This window comes from Malurus melanocephalus, unplaced genomic scaffold, assembly GCF_030028575.1.
Source record: "Malurus melanocephalus ecotype Western Australia unplaced genomic scaffold, MMel_1.1 scaffold_121, whole genome shotgun sequence".
Taxonomy (NCBI): Eukaryota; Metazoa; Chordata; class Aves; order Passeriformes; family Maluridae; genus Malurus; species Malurus melanocephalus.
Window position 1 is genome coordinate 1,505,289 of NW_026623353.1, and position 27,803 is coordinate 1,533,091.

The 27,803-nt window shown below is 35.0% G+C and overlaps 1 protein-coding gene across 1 annotated transcript in view; it reads right to left on the reverse strand.

Annotated features, from left to right (window-relative positions):
* Window positions 1-347: 347 nt before the first annotated feature.
* MTNR1A (melatonin receptor 1A) overlaps window positions 348-27,803 on the reverse strand; it is a 50,883-nt gene continuing 23,427 nt past the window's right edge. Inside the window, exon 2 of the mRNA XM_057370246.1 lies at window positions 348-1,216. Coding sequence (XP_057226229.1) covers window positions 348-1,216 — 869 coding nt within the window. The remainder of the gene's footprint in view (window positions 1,217-27,803) is intronic.

Consider the following 27,803-nt stretch of genomic DNA (forward strand, 5'->3'; position numbering starts at 1 on the left):
GGAAAGGGCAGTAATAGTTTTATGATTTTTTTTTTACTGGACCGGGCAATATGGATACTTCTGATTCAATCTATTTCTAGGTGTTTATCTCCATCTAAGAAAAAAGTATCCATTCACAACTTTTTTTTTCCTCGAGGATATCATTATGTCAATATACAAGAGATATACCATTATATGATAGGATCTGTGTGTCAAGGCTCTGTAACAAGTTCCCAAATACCAAGCAAGGAAATTGATCAAAGTGCTTTTAGTGTAGAAATACATTTCACTATAATATTTAACAGGGGTCTAATAAAATAAATACTTTATTTGGATGCTGTTGAGTGGTAACAGTAAGATTCCCATCTTCAGACAGAGTCCACCTTCACCTGATTGTTGTTTGTAATCAGTGGAGAAGGTTTACTTCTCATTCTGTCTCCTGCATCATTAGAACTATCCTGGAAAAAAACTTTTGCCGTACAAAAAGTAACAATTATTCTCTTGTATTCTCTTCTGAAGTTCTGGTTCAGGAGTCCATATACTATGGCATTAAGGCAGCTGTTGAAATAYGCCATGTAATAACTAGATACAAACAACCACTCTGGAATCCTAGGGATTACGGTTTTGGGGTTGACAGCCACAGCAAGGCCTATAAAGTTCAGAGGAGCCCAGCAGACTGCAAACAGTACAAACACCACAAACATGGTTACAAAGTTTCTGAAGTCATGTGGTTTCAGCCTAGGGTTGTTGTCTGGCTTAACCCTTCGCCTTACCTGGATAACGAGGATCCATATTCGCAAGTAACAGAAAGTAACCACAGCTATGGGGAGCAGGAAGTGGAAAAACACGACCGCTATCGTATACGCTGAGCTCACAGACTGYGCAAACGTACATGAGTAAATCCTGGGGTCGTACTGCAGCGATCCCACAAACAGATTGGGCACGATAGCAACAAACGTTAGGACCCATATAAGAACAATATAGCACAATGAATTCTTGTCGCTGTACAGCTTGTCGTATTTGAGACTGTGGCAGATATAGCAGTACCGATTGATAGCGATGCCTGTAATATTGAAGATTGATCCAATGACACTTAGGCCCATCAAGAAGCCACTAATCTGGCAGTGTAGGTATCCCAGTTTCCATCCGTTGTAAAACACAGATGTGAGGACCAGTGGATAAGGGTAGATAGCTACTATCAAGTCTGCAACTGCCAGGCTTACAACAAACACATTTCCTGTAAAATAAATATAAAAAGGCAGGTATTAGTTTTTATTTTGCTCTTTTCTGTCATTTCTGTTCTCAATATATTAATGAGTAGGCTCAGTGGAACACTTTAAATGTAATTAGTTTCTACTTTCTAGATCAAAATTCATTGTTATATATCAGAAATAAGACACTCATTTTTAGTCTAAAAAGGTAGCTTAACTTAAAGGTGCACCTTTTGAAAGAAAACTGCCTTTAAGGTTAATTACCATGACTTAGTATTTTTACCATGTTATTTGCTTGGATTCTTTCAATCACAAAGACTTAGAATTCATATCAAATTAAAATATTCATATYTTTAGGTCTTGCTTTGGTTTTAAATAGCCTCTCTTGAAACAATGTTACTAATAAATTTCCAAACTCACACTTACCTTCTTTATTTAATTTAAGTTCCTTTTCTTTCATTACATTAGTGCTTAACGTTTCCAGTTCTGAAACTAAAATATCTTTTCTCTCATTTATATTTCAAGCTTCCATGACTTTAATATCACTTTGATGTTACTCTTCTTGAATCTGCTGGCAAACACTTAAATAAACTTCTAAGAGTCTARTTGAACATGGACTTAGTTGTCTTTCCTAAACTGAGGCACACGCTCTTCAGCAAGAAGAAAAGATGCTGGGCAGTGTCCTAGACAGTTCCCAGATGGWACTGATGCCCCATTTTTCTCTGCTTTCAAACTGGAAAATTAGGCAATGAAACATTCTGCTGACTCATTTTTTTAAACAAAGAGACATGATATTCTTCAAAGACAATGGAATCCATCATGTTTTGAATTCATCTTTCAGGAATAGATTATATTTTCTTTTTTTAGTTGCTTAAATGATAACCTGTCTGAATGCCTCCAACCATTCTAATTTCTAACAAGAAGCTCACAAGAAACATTGATGTMACTTTTATTAATTTCTTTAAAATAACTATTACATGTAAAGCTCTAGTTATTCATGTCCACAAGTACAGAAAGCTATTAAATATTATCTATTCATGCATGCTTGTAGGTATATAAATGCATATATACACAGGCCTTTGTGTGTTCGAGATTCTACTCTGGAATTCTAAGATTATTAATGGAAGATGAAATGCAAGCTTCTATTGCAACCTGTAATAAAACATATTATTAGCTTTAGATGTTGTACAGTTTCATTATTAATTCAAGTTGGGCTTAGTGAATTGCTTTATGCATTTATTTTGAACATACAATACACAAACAGACAATAACTGGAAAGATAGTAGTAAGAAAGGTAAAGTATTTATTGACTAAGAGGGCATTTTAGTTGCTAGAATTCTCAAAGTTACTTTTTAAATATATTATTTCAAATATCTTAAAATGCAGTGTCTTACCAATCTTAGGCTTTAAATGACCAGTTAGAAATGTTCAGTCTGCAAATACTGACAGAGAAAAACATAGAAGTTATCTTTCTCCAGATGCCACCTACACTGCTGTGTTTAAATTTTGATACATGCACAAAGTACCACATTTGATATTTGTACTAATGGCAGCTGGAACAAATGGCCTCAACTAAAAGACTGCTGCACTGGTTTTCATAGATTTTGTATCTGGATTTATAAATAACTTTCTTGTCATAGTGTCTGTAGTTGTTTGGTCTTTGACTATGGATTCACTGCCAGACTGAAATATGCTTATCCTGAAGCCTTTGGCAGAATTCCAGATCATTTCAGCACAAACATCAGAGCTCCTTTAAGCAGAAGATGACACAGGAAAAAAAAGCACTGCTTTCAGAATTTATCCTTGACGTAGTGGCAACTGATACAAGACCAAGGGACTGTATGGAACTTAGAGCTCTTTGTTTATCTGATGAATCAAGAAGCAGAAAGTAAATGAAAAGGTGCTATTGGCAGGTTTTTTCCCCTGCCCAGAACATTGTAGGATTGATGAAACTGTAACATATAACTCCAGATACCTATTAAAATGTAGTACTCTAAAGAATTCTATTTATATTTCCTGATTAACTTCCTGCTTAGCTGGAGACTGTCCATCCCAAACTTCTTTCTCTGCCATCCAGTTAAACTTCTGCTGCCTCTCACCATTAATATTGTTAATATTGTAATTATTTACCCACATCAACCAAATGAAAAGGACAAAGTTAAAAGGGTTTTTTCCCTTTAGAAAGGTGTTGTGTTGAAAGGTGACAGATGGTATACATTTCTCTGAATAGTTTTAGCTTTGGAAACAAATGAGTCTAGGAAGAGTAGGCACTTGGGCTCTGAATCAACCAAATTTCAGGCTTCCATAAACTCATGTACCACGGTTCCAGCTTTTCTCAACTGGCTGCTGGAGAGAGACAAACTTCAGAACAGAAGCTATTTCCTGTGAAAACTGGGGGCTAGCAGGAGGCCAGCAGAATTTCCTGGTAATCTGTCTTTGAAAAAAAAACCAAAAACCAAAAACCAAGAAACAAAACCAAAACAAAACAAAACAAAACAACAAACAACAAACCCCAAAAACAAGCAAACAAAAAACATCAAGACAAAAACAAAAAAAAAACCAAACAAAAACCAAACAAACAAACAAACAAATAAAAAATAAATCATGAATTTAGAAACCAAGCCCCAAGCTGCCAGCTCATGGTTAGCATGCCAGCTGWGTGAATAAATCATTGAGATTGGAAACTGCTTGGAAACCACATACCTGTTTGCAGAGAGGACTTTTAATTTGCTTTTAAGGGAGGGTTATCTTAAAACTTTAGTTCAGATACATTTTCCTTATAAGCATGGAAATTTTTTTGCTAAAACAGATTAGAAAATTCAAGTAAACAAATTTTTGGCTTTTGTATGTTTGCATTATATTTTGAGGTTCATTGTTTAGACCCTGAAGTTGGATCTGAAAGGATGTTGAACTTTCATATGTTACATAATAAACAATTTAAAAACATGAACCTAGCTTTAAGTACCACAAGCACTGCAAATTATTGCTAATTTATAAAATTCTCATATTTTAATGGCACATTGCAAAATTATACTCTTATGTTTGTAGAATACTTGGTATTTTAGAGGTGAGTAACAAAAATATATATAGGAAAGGGTTAATTCTTACCTTCCAAGTTAGGTTTGAACAGAATGCTATAAATGAAGCCTGAAGCTTTATACCGAACCCTTTAAAAAGGCCACAAAATCAAAATCTTGAATAACYCTTCCTCACAGAGGTATTCATTCTCTTTAAAGAGTAAGATCACGTTACTGTGAAAAAATGTGATTTGTGYACCTAAAGAATATATTATTATGCATTAACACCAGTTGGCTGAACTGAGAAGGCAGAGGTTGAATTTCTTGACTTTGACATAAGCCAAATAAGCTTTAATAAATTTAAGCAAACGTTGTGCAATGGATGTATGTGGTAAGAAAGGTAATCTACTGGCAACCACCTTGAACAGGTTATGTTTTTAGATGCTGTCTAAAGCAATGTTCCCTTAAATATTTTCACCACCCTTACTGAAAAAGATGCCTTTCTGCTCAGCAGAGCAATATCAGACMTACTTGCTGAATATAAAGCTGCATTAAAGCAACAGAAAACAAATATTTTCCTAGACAATTTGACTTTTCCAAGAGCACAATGCAACATAAACTGAGTATAAAAATTGTGAACCTGACAGATGATAAGACAAAATTCTTACGGGACTGCCAAAATGCCAAAATTAATATAAGAGCCTCAATAAGAACTACATCATGTAGTTGTATCAGTTGCAACCTGTATGTAGAACATACAAATAACTGTGTGGGTTGTAATTCCCTAGATTTAGTACTAAGAATGTCCTGAATGGTAATTAGAAAGTTTCCAGAAATGTCTAGCAACTTAAATATGTGCAGAATATGAATGGAGAAAGATTAAATTTACATAGACTAGGTGGAGCTGAATGCCTGCCATAGGCTTAGACTGCAGGGCKGAACATTTGTCAGCAGATCAAAAATGACTAATTCTTCTGGCAATTTTAGGAGAACTGAGGGAGATRTGGTCTTTCCTTGAGTGTTTAGACTGTGAAGTACTTATGTATATATGAAACAAAATAACAATGTTTTAAAGCTTTAGGGGGACTCCAGATACAATATTTGGTACTCAGAAAATCTGCGTGAATTTTAGAGAAGATCTCATATTGCTGGCAACACCATCAATGCTACATTCTTTCTCCTCCTTTTTCTCACAAGATATTTCTGTACTTTTTAATACTGGTTGCCAAGTCACTATTCTGTTCAACTATTTCAAAGCTTTTCCTGTATGAATAATGCTTTGGCTCCTTACAAGATACACTTCCCACAAGCCATCATGTTTTCATCATGTAGCTACATTTTGAAACATAGACCATCAGGTTCTCATTAGTGCTTCAGGTTACAGCGATTTTAGGTAAGAGGGTTTTAGTCTTTATGCTAACTGGAGTTGCTTTATCTTTTAGGTAAGACTAAACAATACATGCAACAGTCATTGGAGTTACATAAAAGGATTTTGTTTCAGTGGACATTGACTCAGATTTCTAATGCTTACTTGCTAAGTATATAGTTAAGGAAAAAGGATAGTGTAATTGGTCCAACATTGCTAATTTTTACAAGATCAAGCTTAGTTTCTAAGGACCAGGTTCATGTCATTCATATCTACTGTTTCTTCATAACTTGTGAGATATTGCCAGATATGTTAATGGTCATTTCCAATTGTTTCATAACTAGCCTTCATTAACAGGATGTTTTCCTATAAATTTTGATCATGTTTTGTAGACATTCAGCTGTACTTAAATATCATGCTGCCATGATTGTTATGCACACAATTTTTATACATCTAATGGCACAAAAAAATTTTATTTGAATTTTAAGGCACTGGTTTCTGATAATTCTAATACTTCTAGTGATTTTCCTCCAGGATATCTTATAGATTTTTTGGCATTATGAAATCTTTCTGAATTATCTAGCCTTTGCTCATGATGTTAATTGGGCACTTATGCTTTTAGCTGAAAATAAGACTATGATTGGGTGCTCACATGGTGAACACCTGCAGCATCAGAAACTTTAAATATGGTACCTCATAACTGGGTGCAGCATCAGAAAGATGAACYTCTTCCTTAGAAAGGCATTTTGTCAGGCTCTGCCTATTTTGACAATGCTTGTATTGGTGCACAAAATGGTGTCTTAATGACAAATATTGAAGACAGATTTGTTTCACATTCCATGAACATTTTTGCCCTCACGGTTTTTCCTTTGGCACCAATATTTCACTTGTAAAACATCATGAACAACTACATAATCAAGGAGTGAAAGCTGGTTTTTGAGTACTTAATACAAAYTTAATAAAATCTTCTTCTATCCAGAGTGAGATCTTAGGTCTCCTCAGTGTTTCTTCTACCTGGAACATGAACCAGTCAGAATGTTTCAAGGGAAAGATCAGTCCATAAATTTTCTGGCATTACCTTTGGAAGCTGCTATGCTTGGCAGCACAGTTTGGGTTTCTACAGAGATCACACACAATAAAAATTGCTAAATTAAGATAGCTGTAAGTGGGGACAATGACCATGGTTTCTTAGGCAAAATCCCAAAGTCAAGTCAGGTTACCTAGACAAACAAGWGTGCAGTCGCAGCTTCACTGAAGAAAGATTTGAAATGTCTAAGAAACTAACAGTCYTTGCAGCTCAGCATCAAAATGGCACAAAACAGCTGAGCAAAAATGTAGGAATAAATATTACATAAGCTCCAGTTACTCCTGGGAGCTTCATTCACTTTACAGATCATAATATCAACTCCCCTAGATCTGAAAAGTCTATTTTTAAACTAAAGGCACTATTTATAAACCTGTCCTGAATCAAGAAGTCCACGTGCGCATTAAATTTGAATAGCATGATGGGCCTGTGAGKTTTGCTTCTCATTAGCAAGTTAACCCTTATGCTGCAGGTGGTGATGCAGGGAAATGTCAATGGTTTAAAGTCCACAGACAACATTTTAGCTTTTAGCGTATGTAAGAAAAGCTTTCTCTTTCCTTTTAAGCCAAAAGAAGACCTTATATTACTTTGTTATTTTCATAAAACCTCATTCAAATGTACACTTCTGTCACATAGAATGGAATTTCAGACCTCCTATAGTCTAATTGGGACACTGATGAAACCAACAGGGCAATTAAAGACATTGCCACTGCCTATAGAAGTAATAATAATAGGCAGGGAACTTGTTACCACTGAGGAAAGTATTAAATATTTGAGGTTTAAACTCATTTACAATCTTACTAAAGCAGGAATACTTTGTTTCAGRTAAGTTCAGTTACTTAAATGGCCTAATTAACCTCAACACTTAAGTGCAATTAATAGAAATTCAGGGTCCTGAATCTTACAGGTCTGGACAGCTGGAGAACTACATAACAGTATATTTGAGAGACATTTAGGAACAGATTTGTTAGAGATATCAGAATAATCCATATTGCAATGCTTTGTTTCACTCTGCTGAAAGTTGAAGAAAAATTTACATAACCAGCACAGCATAAATGAAAGATTACTGATGCATTCAGAAAGGAAAATGCTATACTGTATTTAGATTAATTATCACACAGAATCTCCCAGTGAAGCTGCAGCAGCAATTAAATTTGAAATGCCTGTGCCATCTTCTGGCCAAGAAAATCAGATGCATGAAAGAGTAATTGGCAGAAAATGGCAGTGACAAATCATGTAGTACTCAGAACAAAGGAATGGCTGGGTAACAGGTTCAAGCTGACTGGAGCCAAAGAGTATGCAGATGAGATTAAGTAATTTTACAAATATGCTAAACAACATACAGTTTTCCACGGTTTTACCACCTACCACCTTTTTCTGCAGTCCCATAATACACATGAGAATGAGAAATCTACTGCTCTCCTTCTTGCAGTCTAAAAATATTTGTTGGTGCTATTTTTGGTGGTTCAGTCATGAGAGGAAAGTGATGTGAGTTTACTGTCAGGCACAAAAGGGAATTGAATCCATATGCTGGAGGAGTGCTACAGACTTGGGGATGTTCCTTGCCTCTGGCAGTTTTGTATGACATGCCAGGGCTGCTTTGAAAATATCTCTTATATTGGACCTCTCACATGAGAGGCATACTTAGTTTGTACTATGCAGCAGATTTAGGAGGTGCATGGGGTATTGAATATCTCAATACTGATAAGACCCAGGTATTTCTGGGTATGCCAGGAAGGGTAGCACTATACACTGGATGGATTTACGTGACATGAAATATAAAGCACTTGAGGAAAGCAGAACTAAAGACAAGGCGTAGACTACCACTGCCCATTTAGGCAGCTAACACAGGACTAGACAGGAGTTGATATGGAATGAAGATCTTTTGAGAACCTGAACTTGRAAAAAATCTAAAAGTGGTCAAGGTCTGGGTATTTTTTAACAACTTTTAAGAAATGCCATTTTAAAAAGTACTTTAATAACTCTCAGAGCTACAGTGCACCTCAGGATATGCTCATCTTTCTGTTACATTATGCAGTGGCATGAACTATTTTGCTTTGAGATTCTACRTAGTAGGTTCATGTCCAAGACATTTTGCTTTAGAAGTAGCAGCAAATTGAACAAGTTGCCTGTACTTTTACAAAAATATCTAAAATTTTATTGCAGCTAATACATATTTACCTTGGTAAAAAGATTGTATTAAACTGGCACTGTCATGGAGTTTTATAGTTTTAAAACACAGAAATAAAAGATAAAAGTGACTCTTGTCGCCCAGCCAAGAGTGAACTAAGACATAACATAAGATATCAAGACTGTAATGACATTGAAGTGAATCAACAAATCATGCTGTTGCAGGTGAAAGTTAGAAACAAGGGCAGGCAGGTATARTGGTGGATGTCTCAAGTTCTGTGACCCTGGTTTTGGCTCTGGTATCTGCCTGGCCCGTCCTTTCTACAGTTCACTGGGTGGGCATGTTTTCAAGGTCAGAACATCTATCCCCTTTGAACATCAGCTTCTTCTGCCACGATGACAATATTTCAGAGATCAAATAGATTTGCCTGAATAACTTATCCGCTTTTACAGAAGGGAATTATATTACCACTTCTGACTTGATCTTTTCTATCTCTAATTTCTATGATTCATTTGGGAGGAAAAAAATCCTGTGGACAGCCTGTTCTCCAACATGGTATTGCCTAGATGTTACAGAACACTGAGGTTCAGCAAGCCGTATGAAACCGATTAGAATGACAATACTGCTGATGTCAGAGGATCACGCTACTGAACTGCATCACGGTAGAATAAATGTAAGAGCACTTTTTCCCCCTTCAACTGTATTTGCACTAGAGACTGGAAATAAATGGAAAGACAAAAATGATACTGTTCACAGTAATATCAGAACTCACATAAATAAAAYTAATAGTACAGTTTGAAAGTAGGAAAAGGCAGAGATGGATGCTTATGAAATATAATTATGTTTTGTCTCTGTAAAAATATCTCCCAGATCTGTCAGAATTGATGCTAGAAAATGTGAAGATGCAGTCTATTCCCTTCCAAATTCTAATAYGTATTTTGAGAAAACAAGTAGGAGAAAACAGAAGAGTGAAGGTGATACCACAAAACTGACAGGAGAGGCTGACAGGAAAGGCTTCTATACTGTATAAAACATTGCAAACACAAAACCACTTTTGTGAATCTCTTTGAAAGTCACACTTTTATGTAACAGGATTTTGTGGCTGAGTTTGTCCATAGAATTATTCATGGGATGAAAAAGAAGTATAAAAACTCTCAAGAGGATGAAATAATCCATWTTCTTTCTGTTATGACTAATAACTGGATAGGTGGTCATTTAGGCAACAGCATAGTTAACTAAAGAGCCCTCAGTAGACAGAAAAGCTAGTAAAATGAGTTCATAAAATAGTCTTCCTAGTTCTTTCTCTTAGAATTATAGTGGTAAGACATCTATCAAACAACTCTGGATTATGAGAGAGCGAAGACCCCAGGATGTGTAGTTTCTTTCCTCTGTAAAAAGATTTAAAACCCTTGTGAAATTTGCTCCAGCTATTGGACCAAAATATGCTCTTCCAGTCCAACAACAAGGCATCTATTTTATCCTCCTTTGTTGTTTGTGTATGCCTACAGCCTGCCAGGATAATCCTTTACTTAACATGTGCTTTTGTAATTTGATGGGAACCCACACAAACTGCAGGGTTCTGCACCATMCACAGTGGGGAAAAAATGGTAAGAAATGAAAATTAAACTTGAACTGGTTACACTGAGTGTCGGGCAAATTCAAAAGATGACAATACAAGAATTTAGGTTTCAACTTTCTTAGAGGAGATACTCTGGATTGTTGCAGCAAGCAATTAAAATTGTAGCCCGGGCAATTTAAATCTTTCAAAAGCTTAGAGCAGTATATTTTTGCCTCTGGTATTATTCAAAACAAAAGGGATTTAGATATAGGAGATATATATATATATATATATATATTATTGCCCTGATTTATTAATCATATTTTTTTAGCTCCCGTGCAATATAATTGACTCAGAAATGTTTGTTTGCTTAAATTAGGTGTGTATTTTAAAATATGTTCCTGATTGAACCTGCAGTTGAAATTTTGTATGAGAGGAGAAAGAATGAAGACATTGCATTACCTTTAGTAAAATCCGTATTTTAACTTGTGTCAAAAAGACTGCAGGAAATAAATACTTTATCTKCACCTAAACAGACCCATCCCCCTTTTTTTTTAACCTGAAGATCTAACTTTTAGTCCTCTAATAGAACTAAAATAGATGAGGACAAAYAAAATTCTCAGCTTTCTAATGTTATCCTCATTGCTAGTAGCAACAGTCTATAGAGAATTTAAGATAAAGATAAARTTTAACACTTGTGACATTTGAATGGCCATAAAAATATTCTCATTTATTTTAAGGCTCCACAGGATTCTTATCTTTGCACAAATTAGCTTCTTCATTACAAAACCAGCTGTCAGAATAGACAAAACAACAGAGACAAGCTGTCTATAAAGATTCTACAGAACTTTAAAAAATAGTCTAAAGTTATTATTCCTTTAGCTCTTCAAACAAATAAAGATGTGACTTCTTATTCAGTATTTCTTCTAGACTGCCTAAATTAGACATTTGCCTCACTGCAGGCAAAAAGACTAAGCTATCCTAAATTCATGCCAGTATCTTTACAGTATATAATGATATAAGAAGGACTTATGTACACCACCGAGTTATTCTGCAAAAGGATATAGTAATATTCTTGTAGTTAATTAATACATCTCCACTAAAATTTTAATTGAATGACCTATTTTTTGCTATCGGTCTGCATGATAAAACTTTCACAGAAGTTGGCACTGGATTGACCAGGTTTCTAGAAGTCAGGACAAGGAGAATCCACTTTTTGCTTGTTTATTCTTTTTGTTTCCYTTTTTCCCTGTATAATGGGATTTTTCACAGAGCACAGAATAAAATTTTCAAGCAGTAATTATTTCAGAGAAAATTAGTTAGACAAATAGTGAGGTATGATTGCCCTTTGACATCATAGAAGATTTTGGGTATTTTCACACAGTACCTTACATAAGTGAGGTCAACTTGAAGGATTTTTCTTCTCTTTAGCAAMTACTGACATAGAACTCCAGAATTTTCAGTATCCTCTTGATTATTTAATTAGAAAATACATGACTTTTACATTTAATGCTTATTAGAAATAAAATGGGGTTTGKATTTGTGCCTTTTATCTTAACAGTATTAAATGAAGTTCTTTATTGAGAGCTCCCTTAGATGGAGACGTATAATTCAGCATACAGATGAATTCGCCAAACCTTTGAATCCTTAGAAGTAGGCTTTTGAAAAGAAAAAAGTGGTTAAAATAATGATTCAGCTAACTCCACAGACAAGTTGAAGTCGTGCAAGTGAGCAAATAAGTGGGTCACTGTATTGAATAGATCTCATCATTGTATTATTGAATATAATTATATTGAATAAAATTATTGAAACTATAACTTGCTTTAGTTGTTTGCCTGTTCTCTGGGTTTTACTTCCATGAAGAATGGTGCAGAATTTCTCAGAAATCATTCACTTTTTAACTGCTTAAGACTAAACTGCTAGTTTATCAGTGAATGTAGTCAAAAACTATGAGACAATGGGACTCACCAATAGGAAAGAAATATATAAATGGTGTTGGCTTTCGGTACCTACCTATGTCTTCAGAACTTATCACTCAATGTTCTTACTTAATGTGCAGTACAAGACTGTCCAGTACAATGAAGCAAAATTGCTGAAACTTATACTTGCTGTCAAAAGTATTGGATTTTGTATTATAGTAATTTCAGTGTGGTAGCATTTAAAAGCTGYATTATGATAGTTCATCTGAATTATTTGTACCCATTGATTTTTGTTATGACTCAGAAATATCCTAACTGCACACTATGAGAAACCAAACACAATTTGTAAAATTAAGGTCAATACCTCCAGTGTAAAAAATGTGAACCCTTTCACTGTGTGAAAATAAAATAAATCTGGAAAACTATACCACCATTATTATCCTAATCTCATAATGTTATATATATAATATCTTGGCTGTGGTGCTCCTTTCCTTTTTTAATGCCTATCTTTTTCTCTTATACTCCTTCCTGTCTTTGTTTAAATGTTAGTGAGAATCTTACAACAAAAAAAAAAGAAAAAAGCTTTTAAGCAAGCTGAAAAGCTATATACAGACAGCTAAAGATAGTATCCTTTTAAATATTCAGTAAAAACATTTCCAGTTCTCCCTCTGAACCTTACTGCTCAGTTCTTCATCTTTTTTTAGGCACAAGCTTTTTGTGTGCCAACACACTTCATTATTTAACAAAATTTAGCAAACCAGATGTCAACACTACTACTTATGAAACTAAAAATAAGGCACCCAAAGAAAGGTGGGATAACCATCTCAATGAATATTAATAAAAAGTATTTCTGTATTGAAAGGATGCCAAAATGAAGAGGTTCTGTACAATCAGTGAATGTGAACGATGCCATGTATTTACATTGTGTTACAAAACCTGACATGAAATTCATCGTGAAGAAGAACGAGTAGTAAGGATGCCTCAGCTTCAGACAGCACTGAACAGGAGCATTGCATTTCTTTACTTTGTTCCATTGGGGAATAATCATCTCATTTTTTAAACAATATCCTTCTGAAATGTTCAACAGCTTACTGAATGCTAAAAAAAGAGGGAGGAGTGGCATGAAGAGTGTCTTTCATGTMTTGTCTAAAACCTCCTAGATTTTCTTCCTTTAGTTTTAGAAAGATTTGTATTTAGCTTTGTAGATGAAAAGATTTCTTCAACATTTTTGAAAGATAGCTTTAGCTCCTCCGAGAACCACTTTAGCTGTTTCCATCTATGAGCACAAAAATATCAGCTTTAGCACATTATTTTTTATACCAATGCAGTGGGGCTTCCCCTAAAGATCTGAAAATTCTTCACTCAAGACTACCAGCCTTCATTTGCGTTGTTTAAAACTGGTCAGCCCATGAATCAGAAGTTAATTATTTTAATAACAGGTAAAAAATCTCCCTCTAAATATTTTCCTGAAATTGTGTGTGTCAATTGAAACCATTGATAGGCYATAGGTAGAATTTCCTGGCATTCTATTCAATTCCTGACAGACTTCAATTCCTATTTTAGGGAAGTCCAAGTGGATATAAATTCCAACATCTGYAATAGAATAGTGCCAGTTCTTCATAGTACTTTAATATACATTTTATCAACGAGCTTGCTTCCTGTAAATTTGGTGCAGAAAGACATTGACCRGGTCAGAGCTTTAAAACAGATCAATCAACCTTCTTACAGAGAGCACAATGAAGAAAACCATGTAAGACAGAGAACAATAAAACCAAACCAGTTTCTCCCTGCCTTTTTTTTTTGTTTTTTGAAGGCATCAGAATTGATTTCCATCAGTTCAAGTACTTTGATGGTCTCCTGTGGCTCTCTTCTCATTTCTTAGGCCTGGTTTTGTGTTCTCAGCCATCTCAGTTCCTGCTGTAGCTGCAAGCTCTCTTCTTGATGCCTTCCTGTGCCTGATCTTCCTGTTGGCTGGTGCTTGCTTTTATTGACCCTGCTCAGCTGCTTCTGAGGGAGTCATTTCCCTTTTCTTCTGGGAGATAAACCCCATCCACACATGCCTTTGCTAACAAAAAGCGGCAAGCAGAGTGAGGAAAAAAGTAACAAATACTCTTATTCAGACTTAGGGAGAGAAGAACAGTAGTTAAAGTTTTCATTTTCAAGACAGTCCCTGAAAACATCTCTTGCAAGTCTGCAAGGAATTAAAAACCTATGCCAAACTACTAAGTCAAACAAATGAACAAACACATCCAGCCTGATTCTTCCAGCATAAGAAGGTACTTAGTTACATGAGATTTTCAGTAGAGGTATAAAAGTCAGAAGATGTAAAAAGCAGGGCAAGTATCAAAGGAGCAAACCAAGTATTGTTTAGCTTAACCATCAGTGATTTGGATAAAAGGGCAGATGCCTCTTCAGAAAATTGGGTGAACACAAAGCTGGGAGGAGTGGTTGATAAATAACCCAGAGTGCTGTGCAGCCCTTTAGAAGCCCTTGACAGCCCAGAGAGATGGGTAGAGAAATGGACATATTTTTCATAGGACAATGGGGAGAAACTTGCTTCATTTCCCTTGTGCCCTTTGCATTTTGGAAAGTCCCTCRACAGGTGAAGCACAAGAGCAGCCAGGTTCACGGTGAAATGCATCCTCTCATGCTTGAATTCGAGCATATCTCTACAGTAAAACAGCTGTTGAACAACCGTTCATGTAATTAGTTACCATYGCAATTGTGGTTTTTACCATGAACTGCAGAAATATAATTTCTGTCCTTTAGTAACAACAACAAAATTTTCTCTTTTTTTGGGTAATTAATATCCTGTGCATTTTAGCAGATTTTTTTTTTCACTCAGATCATAGAATCACAGAACCATCAAGGCTGGCAGAGGACTTCAAATTCATCTAGTCCAACTATCAACCCAGCACCACCATGATAATCCCTAAACTGTATCCCCAAGTGCCACATCTGTATGTCTCTTGAATACTTTCACAGTGGCTTGACCGCCTCCCTGGGAAACATATTCTAATRTCCAACCACTCTTTCAGTGATGGGTTTTTTTTTTTTCTAATCTGTTAATCTGAACCTCCCATGCACAGTTTAAGGCCAATTCCTCTCATCCTTACACCTGAGACATGGTAGAAGAGATTAAGCCCCACTTCACCACAACCCCCTTTTGGGTAGTTGTAGAGAGCAGCAAGGTTATCCCTCAGACTCCTTTTCTCCAGACTAAACAATCCAGTTTCTTCAGTCTGTCCCATAAAACATATACCTCAGATACAGGTAGAACAAATATAGGTTATACAAGATTAGAAAAAAATCCTAGATATATGGTGGGAAAAAAGGTAGGGACTGCCATGCATTTGTTCCTCTGTAAATAGGGAAGATTATTTGAAATCACTGCTCCCTGTAGTTCATAATGAAAATTTAAAAATTGATAAAAATTCGACTGCAGTCCATTCAAGATTTAAGGTTTAAAAATCATGCTATACATGGCTTTAAATTATAAATCAATTTCACACTTATTTCAGGTAATTGTACATATATAGAGTATCGGGACTATGATTTAAAGTATTTGATGAGTGTTGTAGTATTTTATAATTTATAAGCATATTGTTCATACATATAATGATTCACTGAGAACACATTATTATATGTGATCTTTTGGTGCTTCTTACAGAACAGAACCTTGTTCACTGAGATTATTGAACTTCATAGAAATGAAATCCCAATCCCCAAAAGAACCAATGACAGAAATCTAGCAAAATAATCAAACCACCATGAATTCATCTGGTATTGTACATTTCTCATGCCCATTGGTATTGCACAGAATCCCTACAAGAAACACACATGAAAATTTCCATTAGCAGCAATTACTGCGTTTTATTATTTTAGTAATTTCATCCCCCTCCCCCCCMAAAAAAAAAAAAAAATAGATTGTAGTGATTTCAAAGCTATGCTTTTCTGGAAGAAAATCCTGAGAGGCAATAAAATATTTTTTTTWWAAAATCAAATCCAGAAGAAGTAGCATCATTATAAAAAAGTTTAATGAGACTTGAGTAGATTGGGATTTTTTTATTTCATCATAGTATCTTTTTATGTTTCAACATACTAATTCATTACAATTCAGTTTCCAAAATGAAAAAATCAGACATAACCTATTTCCCTGTAAAGTTAACTCTTCTGAAAATTGAATTCATTTCTTTGAACTCAAGCGTGTTAAAGAATGAATAAGAATGCCCCTATAAATGAATTCATATAAGATTCTGAATTAATTTTTTAAGTAAATTCAAGGGTAAAAAGCCAGACATCTCATTTTTTTTGATTAAAGAAAATAAAAAAATGCTTTTTACAGAAAGCAGAAAACTGGATTGAACTTTGTGTGGACRAATAAATGCAAATTCTGTGTGGAAAACACTAGTAAAAAATACCAGAGAAATTAATGATGGAAAGACATCCCTTGGTCTGCAGGATGTTTCAGAAAAACAATTGTTAATGAAGTTATTATTTTAAGTATCTTAGGCTGATGGGTGATGTCTTCCCTTTCTATACTATAGGATCAGTGTTTGCACCTTCATTTTGTGAGCAAAGGGATTATTTTTTTAAAATCTCATGGTTATGAGGCTGGTTCAAGAGTTTAATTCAAAAAWCCCTATCACTTATTACAGACAATTTTGTGCTATAGGTTTTGCTAAAAGGTCAGAAAAACAAATTTTCTATTTTCAAAAGAATGGCTGCTTTCATTAGGGCAGGGCTGTAACAAATTCTGGGCTTCCAGTAATCTTAAGAGAGCTGCAATGTGTCATGTCCAGCCTGACCTGAGCCAGCAGAAGATATTGAAGATATGTCATTCCTACAGACAGTAAATTGATGGAKCTCTTCTAAAATTATACTGGCTTTTATTATTGTTATTATTATTATCATTCTGTCTCCTTCTCTGTTCTTTGATTTTTTTTCTCCCTTTCTTCCTGCAGTTTGAGGCACAAATAGTGCAGGATATGCCRGCTCTAAATGATGAGCTCTGCTTCCTGTGCATGTATGCTCCAAAACCAAAAGGAAMGAGGCATTTGAAGATAATTTAATCACATTAGGACCAAACCTTTTGCTTATTTTCCTTCTCATAAAGATAAATCGATGTTGGATGGCATACAGAGAAAGCCTCTGAAGAAAMATGTTTCATATCCCGTAGTCTAGTAGATATATGAAAGGATATCACAGTGTCCATCACTAAATGATGGACAGCTTTTTGTCCAGAAGTTTTTATGCCATGAAGTTAATAAAAAATTGGTGCCTTTGCAAATGGCAATTGTCAAAATAAAGTGAATTTGAATGTATTTCTTATACAGCTGCTGGAAATCTTCAGGAACTATAAGATAATATATCCTGGTGTACTTCATGTTATAAACACATGGCAATGTCTCATGGAGGTTTTACTAAAATTTCTAAAACAATTATCATAACCATTAAATATTTGAAACACTAAAAAAAAAAATATGTCCTTTATCAAAACCTTGCCATTAAACCTACTTGCAATCTTCCAGGTAATTTTTTTATTCTGGCAAATACTTTTTGTGTCATTAAATGCTGGTGCAGTCACTGAAGTTAACAAATCTGTCAAGTCTGACATTTTCTCTTTTGAAGTTAACTGTTCTGGGAATAGAATTGTCTTATTTGCTCTCAGTTGTGTTTAAGAATGAATACAAGCTACACATTAGATTTAGTAGCCTGAATGAATCTTCCAGTTTTATATAACCCTGCCTTTGTCAAAAACCATCTATGAAAGAACATAAAAAGTGAAAGAGCCAGTGTTTGTGCTACTATGCATTCATCTTGCTATCTCTGAAAAGGTCTCTGTGTTAGAGGGAAATTGCAACTGCAGTGATCATTGCAGGAAAAGTACTCCTGCTGGATATGTGCTCACCTTCTGGTAAATGGGAGACAAAGTGAGATGACTGCTAYGTGCCATTTCTCTGTACTTTCTTGCAATGGTATTGGAGGAAAACTTTCAGGTCCGAATTTGTTTACTTGACTTAATCAACATAATCACAGCAACTTTGAGGAAACCATACATGGCTACAGGCACTGAGAATAAATCTATTTACTGGTTTCTCAAATTTAAAGTCATATGCATTTGACAATGTACCCTTATCAWGGCCTAAAATCAATCATTACTATTCTCCCATAGGCCTTTCAGAAAACCCCAATTTTATTAAATTGAAATCTATCCAATTATTTCAGCATAATGCCATGGTAAAAATAGAAACTCTTACGAAAGCTGATGTTCATATCCTCAATAAGTTTAGTTTTTAACTTTTATTTAATAAACAAAATCAGATTTAATATCAAACAGGAGGAGCATTTTTAGATTTGTGCRTGTAACATTTTCAGAAAGCCCAGAGAATATAAATAATCCAATAATTCTGTTTCTCATCTGTATTATGTTTGTATGTGCAGACTGGGTGAGAATGCTCCTTTAAATCACCTCATTCATCATGATACAAGTTACCCACATTTCTGTCTTTTTGGTAATTTAGGAACATSGTGCACATATAAAAAAAGGACTAAAAAATGAAGTATGTGTAATTCTCGATTCATAATGACATGTGCTACCTACTGTAAGAAGTATAAAGCCAGAAGTTACTATGTTTACCACAGGAACAACTTTCTGTTCTATAACCTGAACAGATAGACATTTTATGAAACACTGAGCTTCTAGAGATCTATTTATTTCTGTAATTTACAAATCCCATGCTATTGGGAGACATGGTAGTTCAGCATATATGATATTTCTGGCCAGTTGTTTGAGCTACAGGTTCGTGAAATAATATTTTTTTTATTATTTCCACATAAAAATTCTATAGAACTTCAGGGGATATTTTAATTGTCACCGGTTGGAATTCTGCTCACTAGCAACATTTTATCTTGGTTCAGATCTTACTCTGCATATTTAATTTCAAATAATTTTGCAAAAGACAGATGGTTAATACTATAATTTAAGAAATAACTTTATTTTTCTTAGCTATTATTGCTTATCCTCGATACTTTTCTTGGTAGATGACTGTGAACTTGAACAGTTTCAGTTATACACGGAAAATAACAAACAGCCTTTGTAGTCAACGAAATCAGAATCACTCAGTGTAAGAAGATGGGCATAGAAGGAAKAGGTGGGTTCTTCAGAGTCCTGAAAGCATGTCTATTAGTCAATATGCCTGAATATTTGATACAGGCAGGAATCAAAGCTGGATGAAATTCACTTAAGCTTCTAAACACTTTCCTTCTCCATTTAACCAGAAAGAGTACAGATAAAAGCTTTGGTTCAGGTCCAGATCATATCTATATGCAAAAGATGGCTCTGGAATCAGTCACATCTGAGGGAGATTAACTTCTCAAGATCTTCAAATACTTCTAAGTTTTTCTGAGACGAAATGATCAAACCATGATCTGAATTTGCATATTGGACACTATAATTCTGCCCACTGACTTTTTGAGAGTTATGATCACACTACTTGTGAAAAACTCTGCAAAGAGCCACCCAAAGTCATCATTAGGAATATGTTTGTTTTATTAAAGGATGCCATTAATTCAGTGAATAATGTTACCACAGAGAAGATTTATGTTGTCTTATGAAGTTTAAATTTACATTTGAAATACATTTTAAAAAACATTTTAGATAGCTTTCAAGTATGGATTAAAATATAATGGGAGAACCATATTCTATGTATTTTTCTTGCAAWAAACCACACAGGATTTACATGCCTATCAAGCTCCACTCATTTCAAACAAGATTAAAAACCAGTCTGGTCTCAAAATTCAATACTCAGAGAAAAGTCAAGTATAAAATAGTAATGACATCTCTAAAAATTTACAGATGGGTGAAAAACACATGGGTGTCCAAGTCAAAAATCTTTTCTGAGTCAATAATCTGCAAATTTAGCATTTCATATGTGCATGTATGAATTAGACCACAAAAAATATTTTAGTAAAGTAGTAACTTAAAGATGAATACAGTGCAGCTCTCTCATAATGCTTGCRCCTGTAGTTTAAATACAGATCATTTTCAAAAGTTAATTAGTACTAGATGGATGATTACAATGGTTATTGTTGATCTGTTTATTTGACATCTGATGGACGACAAGCTCAATATGAATGAGTTTGCTGCTGCAGCAGAGAAAGCAGGATGACGGGCAGCACCAATGAGGGCATCATCAGCAGGGACAGAGAAGTCATTATGCCACCTGTGCAGTGCTTGTCAGGCCACACCTGGAACACTGAGTTCAGTTTTGATCCCCACTATGCAAAAAAGATGTGGACAAGTGGGGGAGGGTCCAGAGAAGACTACAAAGATGACCAAATGACTGGAAGGCCATGAGGAAAGCCTGAGATGACTGGATTTGTTCGGCCTTCAGAGAAGAAAACTYGGAAAGAACTTATTATCATTGTTCCTGTATTTAAAGGCTAAGATAACTCCCTTTTTACAAGGAGTCACATGGAAAAGATAAGGGGTGAAGAGTACAAATTAATCCTGGAAAGATTCCAGTTGGACACAAGAATTTTCATAATGAAAATAATCGGCCCTGGAACAATCTCCCTAGGGAAGTGCGGGATTCCCCAGCACTGGACATTTTTAAGATTCAGCTGCACATAGTCCTGAGACATTTTGCCTAGATTATGGTCRTGCTATGCTCTTGCCAATAAAGGTCAATCCCCCTTGAGGAGCCTTCCAACTTGGTAATCTAYGATTATATGAAAATTTCTCAGGAGAGATGACATGTGAATATGCATAAGTAATTGGACAGTTTTGATTTTTATAAGAGAAATTATTACTGGATAAGTCTTTCAAAACAAAAATCTAACTGAAGTACAAAGTTCTTTTCTTAAAAAAAATTACTATTGAAAACTCTTTTTTAATCTTCCAAAACTGACCAAATAGGTCTACAAGCTAGCAAGTCAGTGCACAGCAGCACTGAATCTTTGCAGTCACTTTTTAAACCAGGATRTTATGAAAGCTGTTGTAATATTTGACAGTGGTCTATTTTAAGGAGTAGGCAAACATGGTTCCTGCACTATGAGCTGCAGTGGAAAGATGGCTGTACACATATAAATAAAGTACTTTCCAACCTACTTGCTAGTCAAGACACAGCCATGACTTTGATTCTTACTGCTCTGTGGGGATCTGGCTAGAACAGAGTCTGCAGTCAATTTAGCTGCGTCTGAAATGGCCCCAATGTAGACCTCAGAAAGGACCATCCAGCTGTGCTAGGAATATACATAATGCAGGCTTTAATTTTGTTCATACAGAAATGGTTTTGTAGGCTGCTTACACAGCCAACACAGGCCACTTGAAGAATGGGTTTAGTAATGATTTGACTGTAGAGACAGCAGGGATAAGAAGTTGCAGCAGATTCAATCATAGCCTTTTTTAATAACTTTAGTTCAGGTTTTCAAAGCTGCATTTAATGTTTAGACTCACATTTTTTTACCAGTGTTAACTGAAATTGGCCATCTAACAGCTAGAAGTGACTTTACAAATATTACCCACCAATTAATATTTTACTCTATCAGGACCTGTGCTAAAATGTCCCAGTTCTTATATTAGACACTATCCTGGAGTTGGGTTAGAACTAAAATGACAGCACAAGAGAGAATAGATGAAAAAATATTTTTCCATCTGCATGAAAAAAGCAAAATAAATTATTTCTCGATTTTTTTTTCTTTTTTTTTTTAGCTATTTATAATCTTTTCCTGTATATACTAGAATGTAAAAACAAGACAAAGTAAAATTCATTGACAAATACATTTCCAGCAGAAGGATCAGTCTTGATTTCTAAATACTAAGAAATACTTTTTCAGGTAAAATCTTCAAATACCATAAAACCTAAAAAACATGCTTTAAAGACATTCGTGTCTGAATGTTCCCTTTTCTCATGTTTGAAACTTTTCAATCAAATTTGAAAGAGCATCTCTGAGACACTGAAGCAAAGTTTCTACAAGGCCCTCGTTCTCAAGGAAGTCTTCAGCCACCCTGATACTTGCCAGGAGGATAAYACAGAAGGGCTGGAGCAGCCCAGGTTTATTGAGAACACTGAAGAAAACCTCCTGGCACGGGCAACTGAGGAGCCAACAGGAAAGGTGCCACACCACGCCTGGTACTGATGAACAAGGAAGAACTTGTGAGGAACTTGAGGCAGAGGCAGCTTTGGCTGCAGTGAACATGAAATGAGAAGTCAGGCAGAAAAGCAGGATCACAGCCCTACACTTCAACCTTTTCAGAGGATATGGGCCTGGAATTAAAATTGTCCAGGAGGGTTGGCTGATATTTGAGGACTATGCATATAAACACTGCTGCAGCAGGAAAGATAAGAACACTGTGGAGGCAACACGAAAAAACTAAGATTGTGCCAGATCTTTCATTTTGGCTTTTTGCACTAATTCTCAGCTACTGTTCTGTTAATTCTCTCAATAGTAACATTTTGTGCTGTTAAGGATAGTAGTTCTATGAAACAGAAAGGACTGACATTGAGTACAGCAGTTAATCCAGCTTGAATTGCACTTAATCTTTGTTAGTAGTTTAACAAAATATATTTTCCTATTTCTTCTAGATTACATGAAAATGTTTCTAGAGATTAAGAACTTGGCATATCTTAGAGTCCTATTTTAAAAACTTTATTGGGTATGATTTCAATACTGGAAAAACACTACATTTGCCATTCACAGAATCTCGAGGAGACAAAAAATTAGAAGTCACAGAACAAAATTAGGTTTTTTTTCTGAATATATACAGTCTTTTCCATAGGGACCTCTCTTTATTYCCTTTTAGGCTAACTATTTTTAAACTACTATGTAGAGCTATGCTACAGGAGAAAAATCTTGTTTTTATACACATAAAAAAAAATCATGCATCACACATATATTTTTTTATATACAGGTACATGATGCCAAATTGTCTCTGGTATAAATATAGAAAAAGAAATAAAGTGGAGGTAGCTGTGATAGATGCCTCTAGGAGTATTATAGAAATTATTTAAGTTTATATCAAGTTTATGGCAGAAGTCTGACTCTCACAAACCAAGTTGAACTGCTATTTTTTTAGGTACATTTTCTTGATCATAACTCACAGCACAGTCAAAGTTCTTCTAATGTTAGAAAACAATGCAATAAAACTGTAGAAAATTAAACCATTTAACATAATCAGAAATCTCAGTGACAGCTCTCATTCATTAGGGATACATTTTTCCCCCTGCTGAACATACATCAATCTCATTAATATTAGCAGGAGTGATTAGGCTTGTTTAAAACTGAAGATGACATTTAATAACTGCATCAGCAATCATATGGATATGTGTTCGGATCATGCAACTACTCATTTTTGGAAGTCATTGTCGGGAAATTGTTTTGGCCTTGCTAAGTAGTCACACTTGCTATACATTATGAATGAAGCTGTCCAAAACATAAGAACTGCTTTCTTTTATCTATCATTCCATTACAGATGTATTACTTTTACATATGTGTTGCTCCGGTTTATCTAATTAATAGCACATTGTGATTAAAAATCAAGCCCTTTCTTTGCAAGAGGCACTGAAATTTTGAAGAATTGTTAAGATAATTTTCAGAAAAATAAATTTACATTTGTACAAGGATAAATAAAAGTATTAAATCTTCAGAGTTATTTAAAGTAGCTGTATAGAATCCCGTCTCTATAAAATTATCTATTTCAAGATGACTAAACCAACCAATCTGGTTTTAGAGCTCTTTTCCTTCATGTTCAGGTATATTTACACTTTAGAATATAACTTCATCAAAAATTCGGGGACTCCTGAAAAACAACAAACAAACCAAATAATTTTGGAGCAAGATGTCATTTGCTTTTTATGATCATATTTTTCTACCTTCATGGTCCCCAAATGTACTTGCAGCCTTGTCTTCTCACCTACCAAATAGAAGCTCATATTACTCTTCACTTGTCAATTCATCTTTTGTCACCTAGCAGAAGTAGCACAGCATCATTTCTCACTGTACTGTAGCACTCAGACAAGGGGTAACCAATTATATTGAGTAATTCTCCTGCCTGGCACTCCTATTTATCCTTCCTCCCTTTCACTCTGTTTCCTGCATCTATCAATATGAAAACAGAACAACACRCAACTCTGCCCTACACGGAGTATTCCCACACCTTCTGCCAAAACTGGCYCGCTGAGACTCAGCAAAGGAAGTAAGGAAAGACATGTCTTCATAGGATAACCCTGTTCTGAGGTTCCAAAATGGACCCCAGGGACCCGGATGCCCAGACCTCATTCAGGTTCAGGGAAAAGAAGAAATTGAGTTTCTTTGGGCTTCTTTGAGAATCCCAATCACATTCGTCATCAGCACAAACAGAACGTTGTGTTAAGGAGTTGTAACCAAAACAAAGAGAAAGAAAGCAGGAAACAACCCACTRTTTTCAGTACTGTCCCATAATTCCATATGCCCTGTAATACTAAAGACTTCCCAACATSTGGGTTAGGATGTTTTTTGCCTTAGTTTGTGGAGCACACCTGCACACATCTGTTGTGCTCCCTGTTACCCATACCTGTTTAACGTTTCTGCTTTATGTACCTGTCTGGGAGAAAACACCCCTGAATTTTCTAAAATCTCCTGACCATTTCAAGTAAAATGTATTTTGATATCTATCTGGATATATATATTAAAAGTGTATGGATTTYGCAAAGGTATTAGTCCATATTTTCATGTCGGTTTTTTGTGTGTGTATGTGTGRCAAAGCAGAACAGAGTATGGAGTTCAATTAAAAAATAAACCTGTCAGACTTGCTTTAAGAAACAATCACATAGAAGAATTTCTCTGTGGTTATGAAAATTAGGATACATTTCATAGAAAAGAAAAAAATGCAGTTTCTGTGAATGAACATGTTCACAAAAACTTATCCATAGACAGGAACTAAACAAACCAGCTACCATCACCAGACAAAGTTGTTACACTGTAATTAAAATACATTGTATTTTAATGGATTTTCACACTCTGCAAGGATTAAATAACCAGACTGTATCACATCTTGATAGCAGATGACTATTTAGTAAAGAATACTGTTATGAATCCCATGTCTGACTGCTAATTTAGTGAATCAATAAAAATATGAATGGAGAACAATTAATCATTTCCTGCTACAAGTAGAAAATCTATAACAAATGTGTTATATTCTGCATTCTTATTCTGAGATGTGCTGCATAAAATGGAATATATTACAGTTTGGTTTGCATATTAATGGTCTAAAAACATGGAACATTTTTTCCCTCTAGTGTCTGGTAGTGGAAATGACAACGAGTTAAATGCAATTCTTTATTTAAATTTTTTTTAAACTTATATACCTTTTTTTTTTTAATATGAGCATGTTAAAGTCTAACCTAATGCATTATTTTGAATGTATTTTCTAATGAAAACCTAATAGCAAACCCAAGTCATACTGAAATTTTTACTAAAGGAAGTTTTACTGTTGATGCCAATGGGCTTTTGATTCATTATTGAAAAAAGCAAGTGGGGAAAAGATGTATCTTCAGAAATTTCAGATAAGTTAAAGTCACATCACAGTATTGAGTTAAAAGCAATTGTAGCAGAAGTAGATTGGAATTTATATTGATAATGTGGATCTTTAACTTTTGGAAAAGCTCTAAATCTTCAGATGTACCAGTATAATCTTTGCCACAAAGTTCCTGGGAACAGCCAGCATTTGTTAACTCACAGTCAGAGCCTGATTGGYCCCATCCAAGCTTCCCTCTATAGATTTTATATATTTAATACAGTGAAGCCATAGACTGATCCTGGCACTTATCAGAGCAGCCAATACAAGAAATTGAGAAGAGTAATTCAAGGTGGCTGCAATCTGTAGCCACCATACACAAGTCCTACAGAATCAACAGAGAAAAGCAAGCACACAGTCTAGGGATTTAGACTAGATGCTATGGCCTTTTCCTGTCTGTATGGGATGCTTTGGGGAACAGACAGAACCATTAATTTCTCCTTTCTATGTCACTATAAAGACCAGATTTTCTCAAAGGCCTGAGAGTCCATTCTCTGAGGCACCCAGCAAGTGGTAAATATTATTAAATCAGACTAAACAATGGAATGTTTCTAATTTTCTGCACTGAGTGTACCTTCCTACAGAGCTTACAATCTATTGTACAGTTATATTGAAATAAAAACCTTTCTGTGTACATGGGACTTATCTGGATTATGCTGCTTTTGTCAGCTCTCATTTGAGAAGTCAGTCTGCTTTCTCCAGGCATTATTTTAATAAAATTTATTCTTTTGGACACAATTTAACTCAGATAACTAAATTTCTGTAAATTTTAAAAATTGGTGTTAATGGTAGACTTTGAACATTGTTTCTCTTACTGAGTTTCTGGAGCTGGGTTTGGGCATTTTCCTTTGTTTGTTTCTGTGTTGGTTTGGGWGTTTTTTCCCTCAAGATTTGCTGACTGTCAAAGAGACCAAGCTCCCTCCTGCATATCCAGATTCTAGAGGTGAAAAATAAGAATGTCTGCTTCAATTTTTTTTTTTTTCTAATAAAGTTTTTTTAAAAAAAAAGAGGTAAAAAGAAGCAAGAAGTTGTGTCTTTCTCTTCTTTCTCCCTCTGTACCTCTGCTCCAACTTGTATAGACATACATTCATTGTTYTGGCTTCTGATGTCTTCATAATGATGTTCCATAGTGCTGTACTTTTATTGAGAAAAATGAAACTTCATACTTTTCAATGAAACCTCTCACATTGTTCCCTTTCTGTCATAATTAATAGGCTCCCTCTTCCTCTCAGTGATTCAGACACATTGTATGTTTATAAAAATGAGTAGTTATCCCAGTAACCAAATTGAAGCCCAGAAATAGTTACTAGGGAAATGGAGCAAATAGCAACCAGATGTTTGTTTAATGAGAAAATGACGGCTCTCAGAAAATTCATAAGAGTGCTCATTATCATCAACCTTCTGTATGGCACTCTTATGAGTATTTGAGACTTTATCCAAGAACTTGATGGGGAATTCTGTCTCAGCTAACCAGATTTCTTGAGGAATTTCCATTGATTATATGGATATCTCTGRTTTTCAAACTTCTTATAAAGTTGTTTATGTTCTTGTTAACAAGGTGAAATACCAGACTGTATAMTACTGTACTCCTAACTGAGGTGCTTTGATTGCTACTTTACAGCAAATCTGGTTAGCACTTCATGCAAATCTGGAGGCATTTTGGTGTTTAGTTCTTTGACACAACACAACCCTGTTCAGGCAATTGCCTAAGCATTTTTGGCCTACAAAATATTCATGGAGGAGAAAGAACTCCTGCATATGACAGATTGTTTTATTATAACACTCCTATGAAGGCAACAAGAAAAGGTGAAAAAATTATAGGAATTTTATTTATAAACATAAATGAAATACTGCAGTCCATTATTGTTTAAATTATTTAGCATTCCAATATAAGAAGGAAACCAAATAGCTCATTTCAGTTAAAGATGATGCCGGTCATCCTCACAGAGACATTCTTACAAGAATATCTCAGGCTTAACA